Source organism: Pelophylax lessonae (genome assembly GCF_965119305.1).
Source record: "Pelophylax lessonae genome assembly, chromosome: 1".
NCBI lineage: Eukaryota > Metazoa > Chordata > Amphibia > Anura > Ranidae > Pelophylax > Pelophylax lessonae.
Window position 1 is genome coordinate 1,258,608 of NC_138768.1, and position 20,269 is coordinate 1,278,876.

Sequence of the window (20,269 nt, forward strand, 5' to 3'; positions counted from 1 at the left end):
ACTGGGGACCTCCATGGAGATAACACACTGGGGGGCCACCATAGAGATAATACACTGGGGATCAAAATGAAGAGAACTTATTGGGGATCACCATGGAGATACGCACTGGGGGTCATCATGGAGAAAACACACTGGTGAGTCACCATGAAGATAACACACTGGGGGTCACCATAGAAATAACACATGGGGGTCACCATGGAGATACGTACTTGTGGTCACCATGGAGATAACACACTGGGGGTAACCATAGAAATAACACATGGGGGTCACCATGGAGATAACACACTGGGGGGCCACCATGAAGATAACACACTGGGGGCCACCATAGAGATAACACACTGGGGGGCCACCATGAAGATAACACACTGGGGGCCACCATAGAGATAACACACTGGGGTCTCCATGAAAATAACACACAAAGGGTCACCAAGGAGATAAAACACTTGGGGTCACCATGGAGATAAAATACTGGGGTCACCATAGACATAACACACTGGGGGTTCACAATAGAGATAACACAACAGGGGTCACCATGGAGATAACACATGGAGGTCAACATAGAGATAACACAGTGGAGGTCACCATGGATATAACACACTGGTGGGGGGTCACCACGGAGAAAACACACTGGGGGTCACCATGGAGAAAACACACTGGGGGTCACCATGGAGATAACACACTGGGGGCCCACCATGGAGATAACACACTGGGGGTCACCATGGAGATAACACACTGGAGGTCACCATGGAGATAACACCTCCCATTCCTGTAGAATATATTATCAGACATTGATACCAATACTAATAAAAGAATGATAAAAAACTTTTTTTCATAAAAACACAGGATCTATATATATGTATATATATATATATATAAGGAGGATATATATACAGTATACTGTGTGTGTGATGAGGAGGATATGTATATATACAGTATACAGTATACAGTGTATGTGATGAGGAGGATATATATACAGTATACAGTGTATATGATTAGGGGGATATATATACAGTGTATGTGATTAGGGGGATATATATACAGTATACAGTGTATGTGATGAGGAGGATATATATATATATATATATATATTTATTATACAGTGTATGTGAGCAGGAGGATGTACTGTATATAGATACAGTATACAGTGTATTTGATGAGGATGATATATATATATATATATTCAGTATACAGTGTATGTGATGAGGATATATATATATACAGTGTATGTGATGAGGACATTTTTTTTTTTTCATAGAGAAGATGATAATTGTTGCTTTCTGTGTTTTCTCTTCATTTTCACTCATTGAGGTGAGAAATCTCTTAGCCGGAAAATAATCGCTATTATCAATAAAAAAATACCCGACACCAAATCATAGAAATCATCCCATCCATCAGTGGGACATTCCCAGTCCTGGACACACACAGAGGACTGGGGGGTCCCACAGCACCCCCACATATCTATAGACTAAATCAGGAACAGATGGCGCCCACAGAGCAGTATCGGGGTACAGCTGTCATCTGCCACAGCTCTGAATGTACCCCCCAAATACCAGAGACATCTGCAACCCGATAATACCCATCCAGGTACAAATATTATCAATATCATTCATATCTATAAACATCAATATAAGAATATTCCCAACACTACAAACATACAAATCCATCATTACCGATACATAATAATACATAGTACACCATACCAGAGATAGATAGATAGATAGATAGATAGATAGATAGACAGACAGACAGACAGACAGACAGACAGACAGACAGACAGACAGACAGACAGACAGACAGACAGACAGACAGACAGATAGATAGATAGATAGATAGATAGATAGATAGATAGATAGATAGATAGATAGATAGATAATAGCAGCATTAGAATTAATTGGTAAAATTGTAACACTGAAATTACTATTAGTATTATTAATTATCAGTATTGGTAGGATGAATTGTTATTACATATCATATCCTTATTATTATTACTATTAGTAGTATTTGTAGTAATATAAATTGTATTCTTTTTTTATTATCAATAACAAGAAGGATCAATAGAAGGAATGCTCAGTATTTGTGTTGTTATTAATATTATTAGTAGTCTAAATTAAATGATTATTGATGTTAATATTCTTCTTATTATTTGTGACAGTCGCAGTAATACAATTAATCTTTATGATTCTTCCTCTTATTATTATTATTAGAAGTAGAAATATTTATTATTTTATTAGTTACATTTGTATCATTGTTTGTGTTGTTTTTATTATTTTTGTTGTTGTTTTCTATTTTGTGACATTATTATTAATATTTCTAGAATTAGTATAAGACGAAGACTGAATTATAGTTGTCTGTGTTGTGTTTAGTAATATTATTATTATTATTGCTTTCATGATACATATGACAGGTATGAGGAGTATTGGGGCAGCTATACTTTATTCTCATTGGGTGAACTCTCTGAGTGGGGGGGGGGGGGGGGAGGGGGGATTTAGGGAAGATTTCTCTCTGTTATCGGAATGAGATGATAAATTTCCACCAATAAGAGACAGCAGAGATCTCAGTATACAGAGAAGGGGAGAATATTACTATGGGCTGCAAAGATCACATGACTGAACCCAGAAAGAGTCACCTGACCGGATATAAAACAATTACTGACAGATACAAATTTTTACTGACAGTTAAAAAAAAGTGATCCGTTTTCAGTGCAGATATCAATATTGAAGCTCCAGCCTGTAAGCAGAGAGATCTGCAATGTAAGAAAAGGCAAACATCATATTTCTCCTTTTACATGAAGGTCAGGGTAATATATCCCAGCACAGAGTCCCCCCTTACATCTGTCTGCAGGGTTCACCTTAACAGGACTCCGATATAAAGGAGAACTCTGAGGACACTGATGTCAAGGAGAACTCTGAGGACACTGATGTAAAGGAGAACTCTGAGGACTCTGATGTAAGGGAGAACTATGTGGATTGTGATATAAAAGAGAAATCCAAGCACTCTGAAATAGTACAGGGGTATGCTGTGGACTTATATATCAGAATATCAGAGTCCACAGAGTTCTCCTTTACATCAGAGTGGAAAATGTTCTGCTTTACATCAGACTCCACAGACCTCCCCTTTACATCAGAGTCCACAGAGTTCCCCTTTACATCAGACTCCACAGAGCTCCTCTTTACATCAGAGTCCAAAGAGTACCCCTTTACATCAGAGTCCACAGAGCTTCCCTTTACATCAGAGTCCACAAAGCTCCCCATTACCTCAGAGTCCACAGAGCTCCCCATTACCTCAGAGTCCACAGAGTTCCCCTTTACATCAGAGTCCACAGAGTCTCCCCCTTATATCACACTCCTCAGAGTTCCCCCTAATATCAGACTTCTCAAAGTCCCCCCTTATATGAGAGTCCACAGATTTCCCTTTTACATCAGACTCCACAGAGTTCCCCTTTCATTAGACTCCACAGAGTTCTCCCTTACATCATAGTCCACAGACCTCTCGTTTACATCAGAGTCCACAGAGTTCCCCCTTATATCAGACTCCTCAGAGTTCCCCCTAATATCAGACTTCTCAAAGTTCCCCCTTATATCAGAGTCCACAGATTTCCCTTTTACATCAGACTCCACAGAGTTCCCCTTTCGTTAGACTCCACAGAGTTCTCCCTTACATCATAGTCCACAGAGCTCCCCTTTACATCATAGTCCACAGAGCTACCCTTTACATCATAGTCCACAGAGCTCCCCTTTACATCATAGTCCACAGAGCTTTACATCATAGTCCACAGAGCTCCCCTTTACATCAGAGTCCACAGAGTACCCCCTCAGACTCTGATGTAAGGGGGAACTCTGTGCACTCTGATAAAAAGGGGAACAATTTAAGATGGAATGCTGCAGACTCTAGTGTAAAGGGGAACTCTGGTGCAAGGGGGTCTCTGGTCACCAGAGCTGCAGTACATTAGAGTCCAAAGCATTCTTCTTTACATCAGAGTTCCCACTTATGTCATAGTCTGCAGCATTGCCCTTCATATCAGAGTTCCCCTTTAAATCAGGGTTCACAGAGTTCCCCTTTGCACTGTAAGGGAGAATATAGCAAACTCTCATTTAAAGGGGAACTCTGCAGACTCTGACCTATGTGAGAACACTGGGAACTTGGATGTGGGGGTGACCAGAGACCACTTTCCTGCAGAGTTAATACAATAAGGTAAGGGGTGGGGGGGGGGGGGGGGTGACTGATATTAAGGGGAACCTTTATAATCGTGTCCCTAATTACCTTACTGTATTTACTCCACCCTTACATCTGAGACTGAGGGTCCCCTGCCATGTTACCACAGACTGAGGGGCTTCCGCCATGTTACCAGAGACTGAGGGGCTTCCGCCATGTTACCAGAGACTGAGGGGCTTCCGCCATGTTACCAGAGACTGAGGGTCCCCTGCCATGTTACCAGAGACTGAGGGGCTCCCGCCATGTTACCAGAGACTGAGGGTCCCCTGCCATGTTACCAGAGACTGAGGGTCCCCTGCCATGTTACCAGAGAATGAGGGGATTCCGCCATGTTACCAGAGACTGAGGGGCTTCCACCATGTTACCAGAGACTGAGGGGCTCCCGCCATGTTACCAGAGACTGAGGGTCCCCTGCCATGTTACCAGAGTCTGAGGGGCTTCCGCCATGTTACCAAAGATTGAGGGCTTCCGCCATGTTACCAGAGACTGAGGGGCTCCTGCCATGTTACCAGAGACTGAGGGTCCCCTGCCATGTTACCAGAGACTGAGGGACTCCTGCCATGTTACCAGAGACTGAGCGGCTTCCGCCAAGTTACCAGAGACTGAGGGGCTCCCGCCATGTTACCAAAGACTGAGGGGCTTCCGCCATGTTACCAGAGACTGAGGGGCTCCCGTCATGTTACCAGAGACTGAGGGGCTCCCGTCATGTTACCAGAGACTGAGCGGCTTCTGCAATGTTACCAGAGACTGAGGGGCTCCCGCCATGTTACCAGAGACTGAGCGGCTTCTGCAATGTTACCAGAGACTGAGGGGCTCTTGCCATGTTACCAAAGACTGAGGTACTTCCGCCATGTTACCAGAGACTGAGGGGCTCCCGTCATGTTACCAGAGACTGAGGGGCTCCCGTCATGTTACCAGAGACTGAGTGGCTTCTGCAATGTTACCAGAGACTGAGGGGCTCCCGCCATGTTACCAGAGACTGAGGGACTCCCGCCATGTTACCAGAGACAGAGGGGCTCCTGCCATGTTACCAGAGACTGAGGGACTCCCGCCATGTTACCAGAGACTGAGGGTCCCCTGCCATGTTACCAGAGACTGAGGGGCTTCCGCCATGTTACCAGAGACTGAGGGTCCCCTGCCATGTTACCAGAGACTGAGGGGCTCCTGCCATGTTACCAGAGACTGAGGGGCTTCCGCCATGTTACCAGAGACTGAGGGGCTCCTGCCATGTTACCAGAGACTGAGGGGTTCCCGTCATGTTACCAGAGACTGAGGGTCTTCCACCAAGTTACCAGAGACTGAGGGGCTCCCGCCATGTTACCAAAGACTGAGGGGCTTCCGCCATGTTACCAGAGACTGAGGGGCTCCTGCCATGTTACCAGAGACTGAGGGTCCCCTGCCATGTTACCAGAGACTGAGGGACTCCTGCCATGTTACCAGAGACTGAGCGGCTTCCGCCAAGTTACCAGAGACTGAGGGGCTCCCGCCATGTTACCAAAGACTGAGGGGCTTCCGCCATGTTACCAGAGACTGAGGGGCTCCCGTCATGTTACCAGAGACTGAGGGGCTCCCGTCATGTTACCAGAGACTGAGCGGCTTCTGCAATGTTACCAGAGACTGAGGGGCTCCCGCCATGTTACCAGAGACTGAGGGGCTCTTGCCATGTTACCAAAGACTGAGGTACTTCCGCTATGTTACCAGAGACTGAGGGGCTCCCGTCATGTTACCAGAGACTGAGGGGCTCCCGTCATGTTACCAGAGACTGAGCGGCTTCTGCAATGTTACCAGAGACTGAGGGGCTCCCGCCATGTTACCAGAGACTGTGGGACTCCCGCCATGTTACCAGAGACAGAGGGGCTCCTGCCATGTTACCAGAGACTGAGGGACTCCCGCCATGTTACCAGAGACTGAGGGTCCCCTGCCATGTTACCAGAGACTGAGGGGCTTCCGCCATGTTACCAGAGACTGAGGGTCCCCTGCCATGTTACCAGAGACTGAGGGGCTCCTGCCATGTTACCAGAGACTGAGGGGCTTCCGCCATGTTACCAGAGACTGAGGGGCTCCTGCCATGTTACCAGAGACTGAGGGGTTCCCGTCATGTTACCAGAGACTGAGGGTCTTCCGCCATGTTACCAGAGACTGAGGGACTCCTGCCATGTTACCAGAGACTGAGCGGCTTCCGTCATGTTACCAGAGACTGAGGGGCTCCCGTTATGTTACCAGAGACTGAGGGGCTCCCGCCATGTTACCAGAGACTGAGGGGCTCCTGCCATGTTACCAGAGACTGAGGGGCTCCTGCCATGTTACCAGAGACTGAGGGGCTCCTGCCATGTTACCAGAGACTGAGGGGCTCCCGCCATGTTACCAGAGACTGAGGGACTCCCACCATGTTACCAGAGAATGAGGGACTCCTGCCATGTTACCAGAGACTGACGGGCTCCTGCCATGTTACCATAGACTGAGGGGCTTCCGTCATGATACCAGAGACTGAGGGGCTTCTGCCATGTTACCAGAGACTGAGGGGCTCCTGCCATGTTACCAGAGACTGAGGGGCTCCTGCCATGTTACCAGAGACTGAGGGACTCCTGCCATGTTACCAGAGACTGAGGGGCTCCTGCCATGTTACCATAGACTGAGGGGCTTCCGCCATGTTACCAGAGACTGAGGGGCTTCCGCCATGTTACCAGAGACTGAGGGGCTCCTGCCATGTTACCATAGACTGAGGGGCTTCCGCCATGTTACCAGAGACTGAGGGGCTTCCGCCATGTTACCAGAGACTGAGGGGCTCCTGCCATGTTACCAGAGACTGAGGAGCTCCTGCCATGTTACCAGAGACTGAGGGGTTCCTGCCATGTTACCAGAGACTGAGGGGCTCCTGCCATGTTACCAGAGACTGAGGGGCTTCCGCCATGTTACCAGAGACTGAGGGACTCCTGTCATGTTACCAGAGACTGAGGGACTCCTGCCATGTTACCAGAGACTGAGGGACTCCTGCCATGTTACCAGAGACTGAGGGACTCCTGCCATGTTACCAGAGACTGAGGGACTCCTGCCATGTTACCAGAGACTGAGGGACTCCTGCCATGTTACCAGAGACTGAGGGGCTCCCACCATGTTACCAGAGACTGAGGGGCTTCTGCCATGTTACCAGAGACGGAGGGGCTCCTGCCATGTTACCAGAGACTGAGGGGCTCCTGCCATGTTACCAGAGACTGAGGGACTCCTGCCATGTTACCAGAGACTGAGGAGCTCCTGCCATGTTACCAGAGACTGAGGGGCTTCCGCCATGTTACCAGAGACTGAGGGACTCCTGCCATGTTACCAGAGACTGAGGGACTCCTGCCATGTTACCAGAGACTGAGGGGCTCCTGCCATGTTACCAGAGACTGAGGGGCTCCTGCCATGTTACCAGAGACTGAGGGGCTCCTGCATGTTACCAGAGACTGAGGGGCTCCCACCATGTTACCAGAGACTGAGGGACTCCTGCCATGTTACCAGAGACTGAGGGGCTCCCGCCATGTTACCAGAGACTGAGGGACTCCTGCCATGTTACCAGAGACTGAGGGGCTCCTGCCATGTTACCAGAGACTGAGGGTCCCCTGCCATGTTACCAGAGACTGAGGGGCTCCTGCCATGTTACCAGAGGCCGAGGGGCTCCTGCCATGTTACCAGAGACTGAGGGGCTCCCGCCATGTTACCAGAGACTGAGGGACTCCTGCCATGTTACCAGAGACTGAGGGGCTCCCGTTATGTTACCAGAGACTGAGGGGCTTCCGCCATGTTACCAGAGACTGAGGGGCTCCCGCCATGCTACCAGAGACTGAGGGACTCCTGCCATGTTACCAGAGACTGAGGGGCTTCCGCCATGTTACCAGAGACTGAGGGGCTCCCGTTATGTTACCAGAGACTGAGGGGCTTCCGCCATGTTACCAGAGACTGAGGGACTCCTGCCATGTTACCAGAGACTGAGGGACTCCTGCCATGTTACCAGAGACCGAGGGGCTCCTGCCATGTTACCAGAGACTGAGGGGCTCCTGCCATGTTACCAGAGACTGAGGGGCTCCTGCCATGTTACCAGAGACTGAGGGTCCCCTGCCATGTTACCAGAGACTGAGGGGCTTCCGCCATGTTACCAGAGACTGAGGGGCTCCCGTCATGTTACCAGAGACTGAGGGGCTCCCGTCATGTTACCAGAGACTGAGCGGCTTCTGCAATGTTACCAGAGACTGAGGGGCTCCCGCCATGTTACCAAAGACTGAGGTACTTCCGCCATGTTACCAGAGACTGAGGGGCTCCCGTCATGTTACCAGAGACTGAGGGGCTCCCGCCATGTTACCAGAGACTGAGGGACTCCCGCCATGTTACCAGAGACAGAGGGGCTCCTGCCATGTTACCAGAGACTGAGGGACTCCCGCCATGTTACCAGAGACTGAGGGTCCCCTGCCATGTTACCAGAGACTGAGGGGCTTCCGCCATGTTACCAGAGACTGAGGGTCCCCTGCCATGTTACCAGAGACTGAGGGGCTCCTGCCATGTTACCAGAGACTGAGGTACTTCCGCCATGTTACCAGAGACTGAGGGGCTCCCGTCATGTTACCAGAGACTGAGGGGCTCCCGTCATGTTACCAGAGACTGAGCGGCTTCTGCAATGTTACCAGAGACTGAGGGGCTCCCGCCATGTTACCAAAGACTGAGGGGCTTCCGCCATGTTACCAGAGACTGAGGGGCTCCCGTCATGTTACCAGAGACTGAGGGGCTCCCGTCATGTTACCAGAGACTGAGCGGCTTCTGCAATGTTACCAGAGACTGAGGGGCTCCCGCCATGTTACCAGAGACTGAGGGGCTCTTGCCATGTTACCAAAGACTGAGGTACTTCCGCTATGTTACCAGAGACTGAGGGGCTCCCGTCATGTTACCAGAGACTGAGGGGCTCCCGTCATGTTACCAGAGACTGAGCGGCTTCTGCAATGTTACCAGAGACTGAGGGGCTCCCGCCATGTTACCAGAGACTGTGGGACTCCCGCCATGTTACCAGAGACAGAGGGGCTCCTGCCATGTTACCAGAGACTGAGGGACTCCCGCCATGTTACCAGAGACTGAGGGTCCCCTGCCATGTTACCAGAGACTGAGGGGCTTCCGCCATGTTACCAGAGACTGAGGGTCCCCTGCCATGTTACCAGAGACTGAGGGGCTCCTGCCATGTTACCAGAGACTGAGGGGCTTCCGCCATGTTACCAGAGACTGAGGGGCTCCTGCCATGTTACCAGAGACTGAGGGGTTCCCGTCATGTTACCAGAGACTGAGGGTCTTCCGCCATGTTACCAGAGACTGAGGGACTCCTGCCATGTTACCAGAGACTGAGCGGCTTCCGTCATGTTACCAGAGACTGAGGGGCTCCCGTTATGTTACCAGAGACTGAGGGGCTCCCGCCATGTTACCAGAGACTGAGGGGCTCCTGCCATGTTACCAGAGACTGAGGGGCTCCTGCCATGTTACCAGAGACTGAGGGGCTCCTGCCATGTTACCAGAGACTGAGGGGCTCCCGCCATGTTACCAGAGACTGAGGGACTCCCACCATGTTACCAGAGAATGAGGGACTCCTGCCATGTTACCAGAGACTGAGGGGCTCCTGCCATGTTACCATAGACTGAGGGGCTTCCGTCATGATACCAGAGACTGAGGGGCTTCTGCCATGTTACCAGAGACTGAGGGGCTCCTGCCATGTTACCAGAGACTGAGGGGCTCCTGCCATGTTACCAGAGACTGAGGGACTCCTGCCATGTTACCAGAGACTGAGGGGCTCCTGCCATGTTACCATAGACTGAGGGGCTTCCGCCATGTTACCAGAGACTGAGGGGCTTCCGCCATGTTACCAGAGACTGAGGGGCTCCTGCCATGTTACCATAGACTGAGGGGCTTCCGCCATGTTACCAGAGACTGAGGGGCTTCCGCCATGTTACCAGAGACTGAGGGGCTCCTGCCATGTTACCAGAGACTGAGGAGCTCCTGCCATGTTACCAGAGACTGAGGGGTTCCTGCCATGTTACCAGAGACTGAGGGGCTCCTGCCATGTTACCAGAGACTGAGGGGCTTCCGCCATGTTACCAGAGACTGAGGGACTCCTGTCATGTTACCAGAGACTGAGGGACTCCTGCCATGTTACCAGAGACTGAGGGACTCCTGCCATGTTACCAGAGACTGAGGGACTCCTGCCATGTTACCAGAGACTGAGGGACTCCTGCCATGTTACCAGAGACTGAGGGACTCCTGCCATGTTACCAGAGACTGAGGGGCTCCCACCATGTTACCAGAGACTGAGGGGCTTCTGCCATGTTACCAGAGACTGAGGGGCTCCTGCCATGTTACCAGAGACTGAGGGGCTCCTGCCATGTTACCAGAGACTGAGGGACTCCTGCCATGTTACCAGAGACTGAGGAGCTCCTGCCATGTTACCAGAGACTGAGGGGCTTCCGCCATGTTACCAGAGACTGAGGGACTCCTGCCATGTTACCAGAGACTGAGGGACTCCTGCCATGTTACCAGAGACTGAGGGGCTCCTGCCATGTTACAAGAGACTGAGGGGCTCCTGCCATGTTACCAGAGACTGAGGGGCTCCTGCATGTTACCAGAGACTGAGGGGCTCCCACCATGTTACCAGAGACTGAGGGACTCCTGCCATGTTACCAGAGACTGAGGGGCTCCCGCCATGTTACCAGAGACTGAGGGACTCCTGCCATGTTACCAGAGACTGAGGGGCTCCTGCCATGTTACCAGAGACTGAGGGTCCCCTGCCATGTTACCAGAGACTGAGGGGCTCCTGCCATGTTACCAGAGGCCGAGGGGCTCCTGCCATGTTACCAGAGACTGAGGGGCTCCCGCCATGTTACCAGAGACTGAGGGACTCCTGCCATGTTACCAGAGACTGAGGGGCTCCCGTTATGTTACCAGAGACTGAGGGGCTTCCGCCATGTTACCAGAGACTGAGGGGCTCCCGCCATGCTACCAGAGACTGAGGGACTCCTGCCATGTTACCAGAGACTGAGGGGCTTCCGCCATGTTACCAGAGACTGAGGGGCTCCCGTTATGTTACCAGAGACTGAGGGGCTTCCGCCATGTTACCAGAGACTGAGGGACTCCTGCCATGTTACCAGAGACTGAGGGACTCCTGCCATGTTTCCAGAGACCGAGGGGCTCCTGCCATGTTACCAGAGACTGAGGGGCTCCTGCCATGTTACCAGAGACTGAGGGGCTCCTGCCATGTTACCAGAGACTGAGGGTCCCCTGCCATGTTACCAGAGACTGAGGGGCTTCCGCCATGTTACCAGAGACTGAGGGGCTCCCGTCATGTTACCAGAGACTGAGGGGCTCCCGTCATGTTACCAGAGACTGAGCGGCTTCTGCAATGTTACCAGAGACTGAGGGGCTCCCGCCATGTTACCAGAGACTGAGGGGCTCTTGCCATGTTACCAAAGACTGAGGTACTTCCGCCATGTTACCAGAGACTGAGGGGCTCCCGTCATGTTACCAGAGACTGAGGGGCTCCCGCCATGTTACCAGAGACTGAGGGACTCCCGCCATGTTACCAGAGACAGAGGGGCTCCTGCCATGTTACCAGAGACTGAGGGGCTCCCGTTATGTTACCAGAGACTGAGGGGCTTCCGCCATGTTACCAGAGACTGAGGGGCTCCCGCCATGCTACCAGAGACTGAGGGACTCCTGCCATGTTACCAGAGACTGAGGGGCTTCCGCCATGTTACCAGAGACTGAGGGGCTCCCGTTATGTTACCAGAGACTGAGGGGCTTCCGCCATGTTACCAGAGACTGAGGGACTCCTGCCATGTTACCAGAGACTGAGGGACTCCTGCCATGTTACCAGAGACCGAGGGGCTCCTGCCATGTTACCAGAGACTGAGGGGCTCCTGCCATGTTACCAGAGACTGAGGGTCCCCTGCCATGTTACCAGAGACCAAGGGGCTCCTGCCATGTTACCAGAGACTGAGGGGCTCCCGCCATGTTACCAGAGACTGAGGGACTCCTGCCATGTTACCAGAGACTGAGGGGCTCCTGCCATGTTACCAGAGACTGAGGGTCCCCTGCCATGTTACCAGAGACCAAGGGGCTCCTGCCATGTTACCAGAGACTGAGGGGCTCCCGCCATGTTACCAGAGACTGAGGGGCTCCTGCCATGTTACCAGAGACTGAGGGTCCCCTGCCATGTTACCAGAGACCAAGGGGCTCCTGCCATGTTACCAGAGACTGAGGGGCTCCTGCCATGTTACCAGAGACTGAGGGTCCCCTGCCATGTTACCAGAGACCGAGGGGCTCCTGCCATGTTACCAGAGACTGAGGGGCTTCCGCCATGTTACCAGAGACCGAGGGGCTCCTGCCATGTTACCAGAGACTGAGGGGCTCCTGCCATGTTACCAGAGACTGAGCGGCTTCTGCAATGTTACCAGAGACTGAGGAGCTCCTGCCATGTTACCAGAGACCCTCTCCTTGGACTCCTCCCCCTCATTCTCTTGGATGGTTTTCAGTTCTGGGTGGAGTCTGAAGCAGATTTATTGTTTGTAGTTCCATGCTCCACCCTTATGTGCAGTGTGCAGCAGGAGGAGTGAGACTCCCTTCCTAAGAGATGGTTCTGTTTGTCTGGGCTCCTCCCCCTCATCCCATAGGAGGATCATTCTCAATTGTAGGTGGAGTCAGACTTAGGATCATCTTTGTAGTTCCATGCTCCACCCTCACGTACAGTGTGTGTGTGGGGGGGGGGGCAGCAGGAGGAGTGAGACTCCCTTTATACTGCCATAGTGAGATCGTTTTGAGACCTCAGAACCATAGAACTACAATACACATCGCTCCCCCTGACCCATCATACATTGGCCGATTCTCTCCGATCACATATAAGAGGGACTCTCATCCATAGCCCGACCACCGACCCTCCATACACAGACTGGGACATTGCATGGACAGGAGTCGGCCAATGTCTGGTGATCGGATGTTATATAATACACATCGCCCGATAAGAAGACAGATCTCCCGAGATTTACATATCACACACTGCCCGATGTGGTCGGATCGGTGACAGGACATCTATCAGGGAGATCGGGGATCCGATCGCAGAGGATTCAATACATCGGTCGATGGAGATTTATGATATCACACACACAGCGATCTCTGTACAAACCCGCCGATGTGATGTCATTATCGTTCTGTATGTGAGGTGCAGACATTCCCATCCATACACCAAACCGTTTATTATCGAAGGAGAAATACTATGACATCGGAATACACTCAGCGATTTCATATATCTCCCGATAATTATCTCCACCATTAGACTCCGATAATTATTTATTTCCTCATTATTATTTATATACCAATGATATAATACTACTACCACCACCATTATCACTACTACAACTACCACCATTATCACTACTACAACTACCACCATTATCACTACTACTATCATTACTACAACCGCTACCATCATCTCCATTTATATCTATATGGAAATATATATTTCCACATATAAGATGTGATTGATTGATAATAATTGTCATGTGAAGAGTAGAGATCGGTATCGGATTTATTATCTTCTTTTATGTTTTCTATTTCCTCTTCAGTGATTTCTCCGATTCCATCGCATGAGAGATTTCTATTATTGGAACTCCTCATCTTTGTACGATTGGCTGAAATCAATACAAATTTCTATAGACTCCGATAATTACATATTTCATCATCATAATCTACTAATGTATATAATACTACTACCGCCATCACTACTACTACTACTACCATCATCACTACTTCTACTACCATCATCACTACTACTACTACCATCACTACTACTACTACCATCATCATTACTACTACCATCATCACTACTACTACTACCATCATCACTACTACTACTACTACTACCATCATCACTACTACTACTACCATCGTCACTACTACCGCCATCACTACTACTACTACCATCATCACTACTACTACCATCATCACTACTACTACTACCATCATCACTACTACTACTACCATCGTCACTACTACTACCGCCATCACTACTACTACTACCATCATCATTACTACTACCATTACTACTACTACTACCATCGTCACTACTACCATCATCACTACTACTACTACCATCATCACTACTACTACTACCCACATGATTAATAATAATGATAATCAGACAGCGTACATGGACTCCGAGAATTACTTATTTCATTATTATTTTACCAATAATATATTACTACCACCACCATTATCACTACTACTACCCACATCAATAATAGTAGTAATAATCCGACTCTGTACATGGACTCCGATAATTACATATTTCATTATAATATACTAATGATATAATACTACTACCGCCATCACTACTACTACTACTACTACCATCATCATTATTAATATTTATATTCAGCCTGTGTACATGGATTCCTAAAATTACACATTTTATTATTATTTTACCAGTAATATATTACTACCACCACCATTATCACTACTACTACTACCACCACCATTATCACTACTACTACTATCACCACCATTATCACTACTACTACTATCACCACCATTATCACTACTACTACCCACATCAATAATAGTAGTAATAATCCGACTCTGCACATGGACTCCGATAGTTACATATTTTGTCATCATAATATACTAATGATATAATACTACTACCCTCATCATTACTACTACCATCATCAACAGTAATAGTATAACCAGACTCTGTATATGGTCTCCAATAATTATTATTTATATACCAATAATATATTTCTATCACCACTATTATCACTACTACTACTACCCACATCAATAATAGTAGTAATAATCAGACTCTGTACATGGACTCCGATAATTACATATTTCAACATTATAATATACCAATGAAATAATACTACTACCGCCATCACTACTACTACTACTACTACCATCATCATTATTAATATTTATATTCAGCCTGTGTACATGGACTCCTAAAATTACACATTTTATTATTATTTTACCAATAATATATTACTATCACCACCATTATCACTACTTCTACTATCACCACCATTATCACTACTACTACTACCCACATCAATAATAGTAGTAATAATCCGACTCTGCACATGGACTCCAATAATTACATATTTTGTCATCATAATATACTAATGATATAATACTACTACGCTCATCATTACTACTACTACTACCATAATCAACAGTAATAGTATAACCAGACTCTGTATATGGTCTCCAATAATTATTTATTTCCTCATTATTATTTATATACCAATAATATATTACTATCACCACTATTATCACTACTACTACTACTACCCACATCCATATTAACAGTAATAATCAGACTCTGTATATGGACTCTGATAATTATTTTTTTCTTCATGATTATTTATATACCAATAATATAATACTACTACTACTACTACTACCCACATCCATAATACCAGTAATAATCAAAGAGTGTATAAGGACTCTGATAATTACATATTTCAACATTATAATATACTAATGACAGGGGTGTAACTACAGGGGTTGCAGGGGTTGCAATTGCTACAGGGCCCCATGCTCCAGGGGACCCGGTAGCAAACCAGTGGGTGAACTTCCAGGATCGCAAAGGTCACACTTGTGACCGGACCCTGGCATTGCACCACTGTGGGGAGGCCCCAAGATTGCAGGAAGGGGGCCCACTGCAGAACTTGTGAAAGGATCCTGATGCGGGACCATAATAAAAGGCCATGCAACGAGAGTAAAGAGCCCAAGGATTAGTGGGAAGAGCCCTGGGCTTGAAGGTAAGGGCCCCAGCCAGGGGTCTGGGGGGCCCTTCATGGTTTCTTGCATCGGGGCCCTGAAGGTTCTAGTTACGACTCTGACTAATGATATAATACTACTACCGCCATCACTACTACTACTACCATCATCACTACTACTACCCACATCAATAATAGCAGTAATAATCCGACTCTGCACCTGGACACAGCCTGAGATATTCTATAATAAGAATACAGATCCCCTCCTCTGTATAGAATGCCACTTCTATACTTCCATCCATCTACTAATAATAATGAAGAGAGAGGAGTCGGTGATATCAGAAAAGTGCTAATTATCATCATATCCGAGTGTCACCCCATCATCCCATCACCCCATCATCTCATCACCCCATCATTATCACCCCATCATCCCATCACCCCATCATTATCACCCCATCATCCCATCATCCCATCACCCCATCATCATCATCACCCCATCATTATCACCCCATCATTATCACCCCATCATCCCATCATCCCATCACCCCATCATCTCATCACCCCATCATTATCACCCCATCATCCCATCACCCCATCATTATCACCCCATCATCCCATCATCCCATCACCCCATCATCATCATCACCCCATCATTATCACCCCATCATTATCACCCCATCATCCCATCATCCCATCACCCCATCATCTCATCACCCCATCATTATCACCCCATCATCCCATCACCCCATCATTATCACCCCATCATCCCATCATCCCATCACCCCATCATTATCACCCCATCATTATCACCCCATCATTATCACCCCATCATTATCACCCCATCATTATCACCCCATCATCCCATCATCCCATCACCCCATCATCATCATCACCCCATCATCATCATCACCCCATCATACCATCCTTATCACCCCATCACCCCATCATCCCATCACCCCATCATCATCATCACTCCATCATACCATCCTTATCACCCCATCATCATCACCCCATCATTATCACCCCATCATCATCATCACCCCATCATACCATCCTTATCACCCCATCATCATCACCCCATCATCCCATCACCCCATCATCATCATCACCCCATCATACCATCCTTATCACCCCATCATTATCACCCCATCATTATCACCCCATCATCATCATCACCCCATCATACCATCCCATCACCCCATCATTATTATTTGTATTATTATCATTAGTAGTAGTAGTGGTAGTAGTAGTAGTAGTACCAGCATTACTACTAATAGTATAATAATAATAATAATAATCAGACTGTGGGTGGATACGGTCGGTGTCAGAGATATTCTATAATAAGAATACACAATATATCCCATCATTTACTAAGGAGATATTTATTCTCTATAATATACTACTACTACCTCCACCATCATCACTACTACTGATAATAGGAATACTAATGATTATGGGGGGAAGGGGGGAGGGGGTCTCACACTCGGATGTGATGATGATTATTATTACAGGTCTGATATCGCCGATAAGTTGTCATTATTATTGCCATTATCAGTAGTAGCGATGATGGTGGAGGTAGTAGTAGAATTCTATTGTCTGTATATTATAAAGAAGAAATATATCTCTGACACCGGCCGTCTCCATCTACAGTCTGATTATTATTATTATTATTATATTACTATTAGTAATTACTACTAATAGTAATATTATAATAGCATTACGCTGGTAGTAGTAGTAATGCTGGTAGTAGTAGTAGTAATGCTGGTAGTAGTAGTAGTGCTGGTGGTAGTAGTAATGCTGGTAGTAGTAGTAGTAGTAGTAATGCTGGTAGTAGTAGTAGTAGTAGTAGTAATGCTGGTAGTAGTAGTAGTATGGATGGATGGACGATCTGGTCGGATGTGCGATCTGTACAATTATTTGTCTCTCATCAGATTTCCGAACTTCTCCAACTTTATATCCCATCAATAATAATAAGAATAATAATAAAAATAATAATAATGTGCCAGATATATATTATACACATCATACATACTGTATATATAATCTAATATAGGGTATAACATATTAATAATGGGATGTATATAATATAATACAGGGGGTATATATACTGTGATATGGGGATAAATATAATATAATACAGGGGTATATATACTGTGATATGGGGGTGTATATAATATAATATAATATAATATAATATAATATAAGGGGTATATATACTGTGATATGGGGGTGTATATAATATAATATAATATAATATAATATAATATAATATAATATAATATAATATAAGGGGTATATATACTGTGATATGGGGGTGTATATAATATAATATAATATAATATAATATAATATAATATAATATAAGGGGTATATATACTGTGATATGGGGGTATATATAATATAATATATTATAATATAATACAAGGGGTATATATATACTGTGATATGGGGGTATATATAATATAATACAAGGGGTATATATACTGTGATATGGGGGTGTATACAGGGGGTATATATACTGTGATATGGGGGTATATATAATACAGGGGGTAAATATACTGTGATATGGGGAGTGTATATAATATAATACAGGGGGTATATAATATTTTGGGGTGTATATAATATATTGAGGTTGTATATAATATGTTGGGGGGTTTATATCCGATGGTTTGTACTCGTACTATCGTGCCGGGAATGAAGAGATAATATACAGCGGGGTGTAATATTATAAAGGGGGTGTATAGACAGTAAGATATTGGGGGGGGGGGGTGTAGTAGTATGTAGTAATATGGATGTTATGGGCGGCGTAGAAGTAATATTTTGGGGTGATATGGGGTGTAGAATAGTATAATGTAGGGTGTTATGAGGAAGTTTAGCAGTAACATTTTGGGGTGTTAATATTACCGGGTATTATGGGAGCGAGTAGAAAGTCATGAGGTGTTTTGGGGGTGTAGAGGTAATATTGTGGGGCGTTATGGGGTGTAGAGGTAATATTGTGGGGTGTAGAAGCAATATTATAGGTTTTATAAGGGTATACACAATTATAAATATTATGTAAATTTATATAAATAATATTTTGGGGTGTTATGAAGTACAAGTTATATTTTTGGCTATTATGGGGGTATAAAAGTAATATTTTGGGGTGTTATGAGGGTGTAGAAGTAATATTTTGGGGTGTTATGGGGGATTTTGGGGTGTTATAGGGTGAAGAAGTAATATTTTGGGGTGTTATGAGGGTGTAGAAGTAATATTTTGGGGTGTTATGTGGGATTTTGCGGGTGTTCTAGGGGTGTAGAAGTAATATTTTGGGGTGTTATGTGGGATTATGGGGGTGTAGAAGTAATATTTTGGGGTGTTAAGGGGGATTTTGGGGTGTTATAGGGTGTAGAAGTAATATTTTGGGGTGTTATGTGGGATTTTGCGGGTGTTATAGGGGTGTAGAAGTAATATTTTGGGGTGTTATGGGGGATTATGGGGGTGTAGAAGTAATATTTTGGGGTGTTATGGGGGATTTTGGGGTGTTATGGGGGTATAGAAGTAATATTTTGGGGTGTTAGGTGGGATTTTGCGGGTGTTATAGGGGTGTAGAAGTAATATTTTGGGGTGTTATGGGGGATTATGGGGGTGTATAAGTAATATTTTGGGGTGTTATGGGGGATTTTGGGGTGTTATGGGGATATAGAAGTAATATTTTGGGGTGTTCTGGAGTGCACCCACCTTCTGCCGCCTGCAGCACAGTCACCTCCAGTCCCTGGAAAGTCTTGCTGGCCAGTTCTTCCAGTGCACAGAGGGGGGAGGATTGGGGGAGAGCTCCGGGTCGGGGGGGCCCCTTGTGTGCCGGTTGGGGGGCCCCCTGGCAGGTCGGGGTCCTCCTGGATGTTGGTCGGCTCAGGATATCCTCTATACTGAATGGGGTGAGGGGTTTAGTGGTGACCGGGTCCATCACCCCCCTCCTCCTCTCCTTCATCTCCCCCCCACAGTTCATTACTGCCCCCCAGGATGGGAGACCCCAATATACATCCCCTCACATCGCCCGACACCCCTCTGTGTGTGTGTGAGAGGAGAGAGGAGAGAGAGGAGGAGGAGGAGGAGGAAGAGCAGGGAGGAGAAGAGGGAAGACTCCTCAGTGGATCCTACCCCTCCTACTACAGGGATATCCCCACTACTCCTACTATAGGGGTCCCCCCACTACTCCTACTATAGGGGTCCCCCCCATAATATTCCTCCTACTACAGATTAGAGAGGAAGAGCAGGGAGGAGAAGAGGGAAGACTCCTCACTGGA

General features: G+C 47.1%; 1 protein-coding gene across 1 annotated transcript in view; it reads right to left on the reverse strand.

Annotated features, from left to right (window-relative positions):
* Positions 1-19,971, reverse strand: part of LBX2 (ladybird homeobox 2) — a gene marked incomplete at its 5' end in the record, with an annotated part of 45,756 nt that extends 25,785 nt beyond the window's left edge. Inside the window, one exon of the mRNA XM_082242661.1 lies at positions 19,704-19,971. Within this exon, the coding sequence (XP_082098787.1) occupies positions 19,704-19,971 (268 nt within the window). The remainder of the gene's footprint in view (positions 1-19,703) is intronic.
* Between the last annotated feature and the right edge of the window lie 298 nt (positions 19,972-20,269).